At 52.5% G+C, this 10,213-nt stretch overlaps 1 protein-coding gene and 1 long non-coding RNA gene across 3 annotated transcripts; both read right to left on the bottom strand.

Moving 5' to 3' along the window:
* Positions 1-378: 378 nt before the first annotated feature.
* LOC142829244 (uncharacterized) lies at positions 379-5,455 on the bottom strand. The gene is made up of 3 exons (XR_012903671.1): positions 5,347-5,455; positions 4,609-4,756; positions 379-567 (listed from the first exon to the last, which is right to left on the bottom strand). It is a non-coding gene; the product is annotated as an uncharacterized LOC142829244 (long non-coding RNA).
* A 1,059-nt stretch (positions 5,456-6,514) lies between these two features.
* On the bottom strand, positions 6,515-8,933 carry ASCL2 (achaete-scute family bHLH transcription factor 2). Of its 2 annotated transcripts, none has more exons than XM_075928148.1 (2): positions 8,111-8,933; positions 6,515-7,404 (listed from the first exon to the last, which is right to left on the bottom strand). In XM_075928148.1, the coding sequence occupies exon 1, from the start codon at positions 8,868-8,870 to the stop codon at positions 8,133-8,135; it is 738 nt and encodes a 245-aa protein (XP_075784263.1). In that variant the 5' UTR covers positions 8,871-8,933; the 3' UTR covers positions 6,515-7,404; positions 8,111-8,132. The 2 variants fall into 2 exon arrangements, with proteins under 2 accessions (XP_075784263.1, XP_075784264.1); XM_075928149.1 differs by having other exon boundaries at positions 6,515-7,401.
* Positions 8,934-10,213: the final 1,280 nt, after the last annotated feature.

The raw sequence follows: 10,213 nt of genomic DNA, 5'->3' as shown, positions 1-10,213 counted from the left end.
GAATAAGCATTTACTTAATATTCTACATTTATCTTTTTACATAACTTCAGTAAACATTGTGCCAGATTTGGATACTTCCACCCATCTTGAGCAGTTACACTGATTTCATCCTGAGTAAGGATATCAGAATCTAACCTGAGTTACAAAGCCAGACCTCAAACAACCATAGTCTCCAGTAGTTACTCAGAGCTGTGTTGTGCCTTTAGGCCAAACACCACAATGAAGACTGGGGATAGTTGCACCACTACACCTTGGGAAGAGGGAAGCCTCCCAGGGAGAACACCCATTGCATCACTCCATACGTGGGAGGAGCATGGCCCCTTCATAATCTCACCTTCTCCTTCGAGTGGTCCCCGTGGGTGCTCCACTCTGCGTGGGTGCTCCACTCTGGGTGCTGGTGCGTCCTCGCGCCGGCGACCGGAGACTTTTCTAGCTGTTTCTGCCGCGGCGCGCAGGCGCCGTGGCGCCCTCTAGTGTTGTTCGACTGAAGGGCGCCTGCGCGCGCGCGGCTCCTCTGTTCCTTCTCTACCGTCCTCGGCAGCAGACGGAGCTCTCTCTCTGCCAAATCTGTCAGAGGAAAACAGTTAAAAATTATCGTTTTTACCCCCCTCTTTCCTCATTATCCAAGTTCTTAGACCCCCCCTAACCAGTTAAACTAAAAAAAAAAAAAAAAAAAAAAAAAAAAAAAGTTTTTCCCCCGTTGCGGTTCGCCGCTTGTTCCCCAGCCCTTCATGCCCGGCTCGCCGGGCTTTAAGCGCTGCGAATCATGTCGGGACGCCATGCCGGCGTCCGACGGACACTCTGCGTGCATTAAGTGTCTGGGGGAGGCACACCAGACGCAGAAGTGCCAGCACTGCTCTAAGCTAACAGCCAGAGCGCGACGTGACAGAGCCAACAGACTCACGACTCTCTTATACGAGAAGTCGCTCCGTCCCTCCTCAGACGACTCGCCTCAGCAAGCTAAGGGTATGGAGAAAGATCAGCCTCCTACCCATTCTTCCTCGGCGACACCAAAATCTGCTCTCCCTCCGGCCTCAGCTATGTCCTCAGGATCGCCGGTGAGCACTGTGGACATGCCGGGAACCTCCGGTACGCCGCGGTCTAAGACGCAGGCACCGCATAAGAGAGCTCATTCTGAGCCGAATCAAAAGGCAACGGCACCGGCCGCCTCGGCACCTAAGCCGTCATCGGCTCCGACGGCACCGTCTATGGAGCGCTCGGTACCGAAACAACACCTAACGGCACCGGGCCCTGCACCGAAGAAAGCCCGCACCGAAAGCCTATCCACTAAAACCTCGGTGCAGAGAGGTGCGTCGGCACCGACATCACCGCCGAAACCGCACCGCTCGGCACCCTCTCACAGCCGAAGTCGGTACCGATCCCCGGTGCGGAGTCACACCTCGTCGGCACCGCCATCCCCGACTTCCTCCATCCATTCTACCAGATCACACCATTCTTCAGCTAGTGGCATCGGAACCGAACCTAGAAGCAGATTCTCGTCACAACATTCCAGCCCGTCTCAAAGACTTCCATCCTGGCAAATGCCTGCGGTTCAGTACGCATACCCTCCCCCCCCGCACCAATGGTATCCACACCAATATCCATATCCACCACCACCATACGCCACACAATGGCAACCGTGGAGTCCACACCCAAAGAGGTCTCACCACCGACCCTCATCTACAGTCTCTAGGCCACCTCCAGCCTCTCCTCCTGCTACCACATCAGCTACAGAGCCAAACTCTCCTGCTCCTTCAGATGGCCATGATTCACTTTCTGACGGCGAGACCAGATCTCCGATGCATAACTCCTCTTCCTCCCCAGACGAAGCGGTCACCACTGATGCCCCACCGTCGGGAGATGACACTAAAAAGTTTCAAGAGCTCTTTAAACGAGTTGCACTAGCTCAAGAAAAAGATCTTCAGGAGGTCCAGGTCAAACAATATCGACTTCTCCGCTCACTTCAACCCCCAACAGCTACCAGAATCGCCATCCCGATGGATGAGGCTATTATGGACCCAGCCAACAACATTTGGCAAACGCCAGCGTCCATTACACCAACAAACAAGAGAGTAGACCGCAAATATTTTATCGCTCCCAAGGATATGGACTTTCTGTTCACCCATCCACCCCCTAACTCCCTGGTAGTAGATTCGGTCCGACACAAGGGTAAACAGCCTAATTTAAGATCAACCCCACAAGACAGGGATCACAAAAAGGTGGACATTATGGGCCGAAAGGTCTATTCTTCTTCCACACTACTCCTTAGAGCGGCCAATTATACCGCTATGCTGGCAGACTATGATAATGCCAATTACGCGAAGCTCCAGGACCTTCTTCAACATCTCCCGGAGCATAAACGCCCAACCCTCCGTAGCATTATGCAGGAGGGCCTGGCCATTTCACGCACAGCTTTACAGTCAGCCATGGACGTGGCAGACACTGCGGCTCGAATTACAGCCTCCGCAATAGTCCTACGCCGAATGTCATGGCTACAACCTTCTGGTGTCCCTAGGGACCTTCAACAAAAGGTCGAGGATTTACCCTTTGATCGCACCAATTTATTTGCATCCAAGACTGATGAGGTGCTACATTCTATGAAGGACTCCCGTACAACCCTTAGAACTCTAGGAATGTACACTCCTCCTTTTAGAAGGAATAGATATCAGCCTTACCAACGGCCCAGGGAACCATTCCGTCAACAGCCCAAATACGATTTCCGTAAACAAAGACCACTTCGCCGTAGACCTCAGCGTCAACAGCAACATGCCACACCTCATCCCCCGGCTGGCAAGCAGCAGGTTTGAAGGCCTGGTCGAGAGCCAGGAGGCCAATCCGTCGACCCTCCCGATAGCTACCCTACAATTTCACTACCCCCTCCGAGCCTTTTTCCACCAATGGTCCCTCATTACCTCGGACAAGTGGGTTTTGAATCTAGTCCAGTCTGGCTACGTCATCCCCTTTACCTCTACCCCGCCCAACCACCCTCCTACCCTTCCCTCTTTCAGGGACCCCTCTCACGAAACCGCACTCCTACAGGAAGTCTCACGCCTCATTCAACTGGGCGCAGTAGAACACGTACCAACACAATTCCGCGGCCGGGGATTCTACTCGACGTACTTCCTAACCCAGAAGAAGACAGGAGGCTGGCGTCCCATTTTAGATCTCAGGCGCCTCAACAAATACATCGCGTACCACCGTTTCAAGATGGTTACCCTTTCAACTATCATTCCCTCTCTCGACCAACACGATTGGCTTTCGGCTCTCGACCTTCAAGACGCGTACTTCCATATTACAATTCATCCTGCTCACAGACGCTTCCTACGATTTATAGTGGGTACCCAACATTACCAATACAGAGTACTCCCGTTTGGCCTTTCTACGGCTCCCAGGGTATTCTCCAAGACCCTATCAGTCGTAATGGCCTTTCTCCGACGCCAAGGCATCATAATATTTCCATACCTGGACGATTGCCTCATAAAAGCTGCGTCTTTCCAAGAAGCAAAGGCCATGACAGACACCACAATAGACCTCCTACTCAGTCTCGGGTTCCACATAAATTACGCAAAATCCACTTTGCGTCCCACACAGAAACTGGAATTCATAGGCGCCCTCCTCGATACAATCACAGCAAGGGCCACTCTTCCCGATCACAGGTTCGCAACGATATGCGACCTTGTCAGAGCAACACAGGCGGCGCCTACTGTCACGATCCGCCATTGCCTCAAAATCCTAGGGCACATGGCCTCTACGACTTACGTCGTCAATCTCGCCAGACTCCACATGAGGCCCCTTCAGTCCTGGCTCGCTACGGTATACAAACCTTTCAGAGACCAAATGAGCAAGCATGTTGCGATCCCACCTCGCGTTGTCAATTCCATGCTCTGGTGGACAACCCCTCGAAACATGCTACACGGTGTCCCCTTTCAACGTCCAGCGTCTACTCTAACACTCATAACAGACGCATCACTCATGGGATGGGGGGCTCATCTGGGAACCATCACAGCCCAAGGCAAATGGTCATTCGTAGAGCAAGCACTCCACATCAACATTCTCGAGCTACGGGCAGTCAGATACGCATGCCAGCATTTCACTCAGCACATAGCTCACAAGACCATCACCATTATGACGGACAATACCACATGCATGTATTACATCAACCGTCAGGGTGGCGCTCGCTCCCCTTCTCTATGCTCGGAAGCCACCAAATTTTGGACCTGGTGCCTATCCCATGGGGTCACCCCCTCTGCAGTATACCTTCCCGGAATACTCAATGTCACAGCAGACACCTTAAGTCGCACATTCATGGACCAGCACGAGTGGGAGATCGACAAACGCGCCCTCACACCGATCTTCCGTCTTTGGGGCCATCCAGAAGTGGACCTTTTCGCTACAAAGTACAATCGCAAGTGCCACCTCTACTGCTCCAGGGGAGCCCTGGGCAGGAATTCCCTCGGAGACGCCCTTTCCATCGCATGGAACGCCTCCCTCCTCTACGCCTTTCCTCCCCTCCCACTTCTGCACAGAGTCCTAGACAAGATCAGATTGAGTCAGGCACGCGTGATTTTGGTGGCACCTGCTTGGCCCAGACGAACATGGTATCCTTACCTCCTCAAAATGATGATAGCAGAACCGTATCCCTTCCCTCCACGCTGCGACCTCCTCTCACAAGATCACGGTCAAACCCTTCACCCGGACATCACCAGACTGAAGCTCCACGCTTGGCTCCTTCATGGCTCCATGATGCCGAAACTGCCTGCTCAGAACAAGTAAGACACATATTAATTAATAGTCGCAGACGCTCTACTAGGAAGACCTACCGCTACAAGTGGACGCGCTTTTCCCTATGGTACGCTCAGACTCATGCAGACCCACCACACCTTGCTCCAATACATGACTTATTGGACTACTTACTCTCTCTGAAACATTCCGGTCTAGCACTTAGTACTATTAAGGTCCATGCCGCAGCCATAGCAGCTTTCCACCATCACCCTCCAAGCTCTTCTTTCCTCGCTGACCCAATAACCAAGCGCTTCTTCAAAGGCCTGCAGAACACCTTTCCTCCGGTTCGTCCGCCAGTCCCCATTTGGGACCTCAACCATGTCCTCAAAAGCCTCACAAAACCCCCGTTCGAGCCGATAGCAACCTGCTCATTCCCTCATTTGTCGATGAAGGTGGCTTTCCTAGTCGCCATCACCTCCAGTAGGAGGGTGAGTGAGCTTGCAGCTCTGATGGCTGACCCCCCATATACCGTGTTTTTACAGGACAGGGTGGTACTTAGACCCCACCCTAAGTTCCTACCCAAAGTACTCTCTCCCTTCCACGTGAATGAACCCATACACTTACCTGCATTTTTTCCTAAACCACACACTGAACCGTCCCACGCCGTGTGGCACACTCTCGACGTCCGCCGAGCTTTGGCGTTTTACATAGATCGCACGAGACCATGGCGGGCATCGCCTAGACTCTTCATCTCATACGCGGACAGATCTAAGGGACAAGCAGTCTCATCTCAAAGAATCTCTAAATGGATTACATCCTGCATCAAGACCTCTTATACTTTATATAACAAAGATTTACCTGGACTTATCACAGCTCATTCCACTAGAGCAGTGGCTGCCACGACCGCTTTTCTCCATAATGTACCATTACAAGACATTTGCAACGCCGCTACCTGGTCATCCGACCATTCCTTTGCACAACACTATGCTCTCTCCACCTCGATAGCATCTTCTATGGCGGTTGGGCAAGCAGTGCTGTCTACAGTTACTACCACACGGCTCCAAACCCACCTCCGCGAGCCGACAACTGCTGTGTAGTCACCCAGAGTGGAGCACCCACGGGGACCACTCGAAGGAGAAGAAAGAGTTACTCACCTTGTGCAGTAACGGTTGTTCTTCGAGATGTGTCCCCGTGGGTGCTCCACTACCCTCCCTCCTTCCCCTGCTTGGAGCCTGATGCTCTGGTGGGTAGAGAAGGAACGGAGGAGCCGCGCGCGCGCAGGCGCCCTTCAGTCGAACAACACTAGAGGGCGCCACGGCGCCTGCGCGCCGCGGCAGAAACAGCTAGAAAAGTCTCCGGTCGCCGGCGCGAGGACGCACCAGCACCCAGAGTGGAGCACCCACGCAGAGTGGAGCACCCACGGGGACACATCTCGAAGAACAACCGTTACTGCACAAGGTGAGTAACTCTTTCTTCTTCATTTTTTGGGTGACTAGTTCTCCTAGCGATACACAACTTTGTTGCACTCAGCTGGGCATAAGGACTGTGAATGAGACTGTGAACTTTGTTGCACTCAGCTGGGCATAAGGACTGGTCAGTGTGGGCAAATGAATGGAGAAGCTGCTTGTTTTACCCTCATTTCCCTTCTGCATGCACAATACTGCCCCATATATAATTATTTGCTACTATACAAGTGTCCTCATGATTAACTGTTTTCACCATGTCTACAGCCCTCCCTCAGGCAAAATGGGAAGTAGACATGGTTGAAATGTGCATCTTGAAACTACAGAAGCCATTTATAAATAGATTTTATTTATAAAGTCAATTTACATAAAATACTCTTTAAAAACTGCTTATGTACACACTTAAGAAACCCTTGCGAGTGCATATAAAATGCCTTCAAAACATTAAACTTCAGTTTTCAGATAAGTGAACCTTCACACCTGACAAGACTTTGGACACCACATTTAAGACAAAACATACATTTTTACAGTCCTTAGTAAAGTGTTGGAAAAAAATATTATCTAAACTGTGTAAGTTCTCAAAACATTCTAGCTGGCAGTGTTAAGGAACAAGAGGATAGGATTTACTAAAATAATTCCTCCTCCCTGTCCCCTTTTCTAAAGTTTCTTGTACAAAAATAAGTCTTCATATTGATAGTGTTCCCATAGGCAGTTCAAGTTACACATAAAATAGAATCTTTGACATTACAAAAATTCCCTCCCCCTTCAGAAAAAAGGAAGCATCAAGTGTTAATTTTTCATCCCCTCCCAAATACAAAAAAAAAAAAAAAAAAGCACGTGTATGGTAAAAATTGGAAGCCTGGTAGATTTCAACCTATCCCTTGAAACATGAGTATACCAAATCATTTCATTGGCAATTAAAGCCTTGGAGGGTACCATAAACTCCTGTACAACAGCAGTTAAAGATACTGGTCCCTATAACCTATTTACATAATTGCACTTTCACAAAAAAAAAAAAAAATCAAGAGCCATAGTCTTTTGTTCGGAGTAAGAACCCTGATAGGTAGATAGGTAAGCCCAGTCCCTAAAGACCTTGGTAATAGGGCTCCTTGAAGGTAGAACACATGTAAAAAAAGAGTCCATTTTACTCTTCTGCATCATACTAGGCATCAAGGACAATGAGGTACTGAGGTCCTGCACATCTCTGCTTTCAAGGCTGCTACAAAGAAAAAGAGAAAAAGCCATTAGCACTGCAGCATGTGACTAGCAAGCCTCTGCCCCACTCCTGGGAGAGATGCACAGCTTCCTCGCTGGCCCGGTTTCTACTCTCGTTAATGTCCGTGTAGTTTACATCTCTTCCAAAGCCATGTGCCAGTGATTTAGTGCCTTTATCAAGTACAAGTAGAACTTGCCCCACATGGCCAATGTAACCTTTCCACTCCACCCTTCCCTCAGAAAGCGACTGCTATAAATTCCGGTTCCTCGTTTATTTTGGATGCTTGCCACCCAAATCTGAACGTTTTTATTCTCTACTTCACTTCCCCCCCCCCCCCATCTTCACAACCTATAGGTTGCAGCTATTTCCACTTGGGACTCACCGGGGACCTAAAAGTTTGGGGAAAAGTTTCTTGCAACCGAACTCACGGGCAGCATGTGCTTCAACTTGACCCACACGTTTCCCCCCGGCTGCGTATTTACGAGCTGGCTTAAAGGCCAAGTCCATTCACGTTTGCGATTAAACTGGTTTTGGGGGAGGAGGAGGGGGGCATGCAACCCCACAGCTCCCGGGGCCAGTGCAACCGACTCGGGCACGCGAGCGCGGCAGCCACAAGCTGTTTGCAGCGTCACTGCCCCTACTGCACGCACGGGGAAGGATGGGGGGGGGGGGGGAGGTTGCACGGAAGGTCACACGCCGGCCGCTTTACCTGCGGGGAGGGCACGCGGCGGTCAGTAGCTCCCGATCCAGCTGGTGAAATCCAGCAGCTCCCGCTCCTCGGGGCTCAGCGCCCCCTCGTAGCCGCTCTCGTCCGAGGAATAGGCCGAGTGCGGGGATCCCGGCACGGAGCTGCCCTCCCGGCCGCCGGAGGAGGAGGAGGAGGAGGCGAAAGAGGGCGACGCGGAGGAGTAGGAGCAGCCGCCGGGGGCTGCCCGCGCGGGGGGCAGGAGGCCGTCGTGGAAGGCGGCGCTGACGGCATCGTGTTCGTCCAGCAGCTGCTGCAGGGCTCGGATGTACTCCACAGCCGAGCGCAGCGTCTCCACCTTGCTCATCTTCTTGCTGGCGGCGCCGTTGGGCACGTGCTGGCGCAAGGTCTGGAAGCCCTGGTTGACCAGCTTCACCCGGTTCCTCTCGCGCTCGTTGCGCCGGGCCACCGCTGCGGCTCCCCCCGCCGGGTGCGGGGGTTGCCCAGCCAGCCCCGGGAAAGCCAGGCGCCTCTTGCAGCGCAGGAGCTCGGGCGAGCCGGAGCGCCGCTTGGAGCCTTTGCAGCGCGTCGCGGAGGGGCCGCTGCGGTTCTGCGCCGGGCTCTTAGCGGCCCCCGGCGGCGGCTGCACCGAGCAGGAGGCTGCTGCACCTGGCATCGGCTGGAACTTCATCCCCAAGGAGCCGGCGCCGCATCCGTGCAAGGGAAAACTTGTGCAAGGCGGGGATGGCTGGTGCATGGCAGCTGCTACTGGCCCGCCGTTCATCTCGGGGCATCTACCCTGCCTCAGCCTCCGGAGGCAGGTGACCGGGGCGGGGCTGCAAGTGGGAGAAAGTTTGCAAGGGGGGGGACTTGCAAAAACAGGTTTTGGGGGGTAAAAAAAACCCTGCCAAATATTTCCCCCTCCCCTTTAATTGCAAACAGTGGGAGCGTGCCCAGCGCGTGGAGCCGCGGCTGCCTCGCTCAGTCCCAACCCCGGCGGCCGCTGCTTCCGTAGCCTGCCCCCTCCCCTTCTTTCCAGCCGTGCTCCCTTGCGCGCTGTCAGTGCGCCTCTGCAGCAGTTTCCTCCCAGCGCTGCCCCTTATCAACACGCGCTGCTGCTGCCGCCGCTCGCGAGCCCCCGGGAGCAGCACGCGACGCACCGCGCGCCACACACACAACAGCCCCCCCCCCCCTCTTCCCCACCCGCCCCCGCACTGCTCCCGAGCCTCCTCCCACCCAATGGGGAATTCGCTTGGCAGCTTCGTACGCCTGGCGCGTGGCTCCCGGCGGAGGTTCCATAAACAATCCCTCCCCCCAGAGAGGAGCACGCGCTCTGCCTTATTTGCATCCCAATGCAGCCTGCTTGGGGCCTAAGAAGGCTCTCGCTCTTGCATCTGTAAGCAACAGGCATAGAGGGAGACCTTCCTTTCCTTCTGCTCCTGCACGCTTGCACTAAGGGGAGTGCACTTTTCCTGCCATACTATCTTCCCCAGAGAGACACAGGAGAAGACCTTCCCTCATTCTCAATTTCACCCCGCACATGAAGGGACCCGTTCCGTTCCCCCCTACCCACTCCTCCTGCCCTGTAAACCTCAGGACTGTTTAGCACTAAATCTCTCACCCTCCTTGCCAGACACGCTGCTGAGCCACAGATATGCACCGAACACACCACAACATTATTTTAGATATTCAAAGCCATGTTGTTTTTCCAGTACACACTTGCAGCAGTTGCATAATAATTTCCCCTCCCCACGAAATGTATAGACGTAAACGTTACAATATAAAATTATTTTGCATAGCCATGTTTGCAGAATAACCAATACTGTCTGTAACACCTTACCTGACTAATTGTCCTATACAAACTTTCTACTCAAATATCACCTTTGACCTGAGACCAAACATGGAAATGTCAGCTCAAAAGAAATTTGAAAAATATATGAGGAAAAAGAAGTGGTCACGGAAGTTGGACTGTATTGCCACACATAAGCAATGGACAATCATGCATCAGCCCCCAGGTAATTATATTATTACACTGAAAATCACAATAAATGATTTTAAATACTTTTTGGTTTCTGAGGTCTTCAGCGCACACATTTCGTGTTCAAGCTTTTCTTTGCAACCATGAAG

The sequence above is a fragment of the Pelodiscus sinensis genome, chromosome 4, assembly GCF_049634645.1.
Source record: "Pelodiscus sinensis isolate JC-2024 chromosome 4, ASM4963464v1, whole genome shotgun sequence".
NCBI lineage: Eukaryota > Metazoa > Chordata > Testudines > Trionychidae > Pelodiscus > Pelodiscus sinensis.
The sequence above is the reverse complement of the archived record's forward strand: the minus strand, read 5'-3'. Positions and strand labels throughout refer to the sequence as shown.

What these genes read in the sequence shown, in the direction of transcription:
- ASCL2 (XM_075928148.1), bottom strand. Translation starts at nt 8,870, where the DNA reads ATGAACGGCGGGCCAGTAGCAGCTGCCATGCACCAGCCATCCCCGCCT.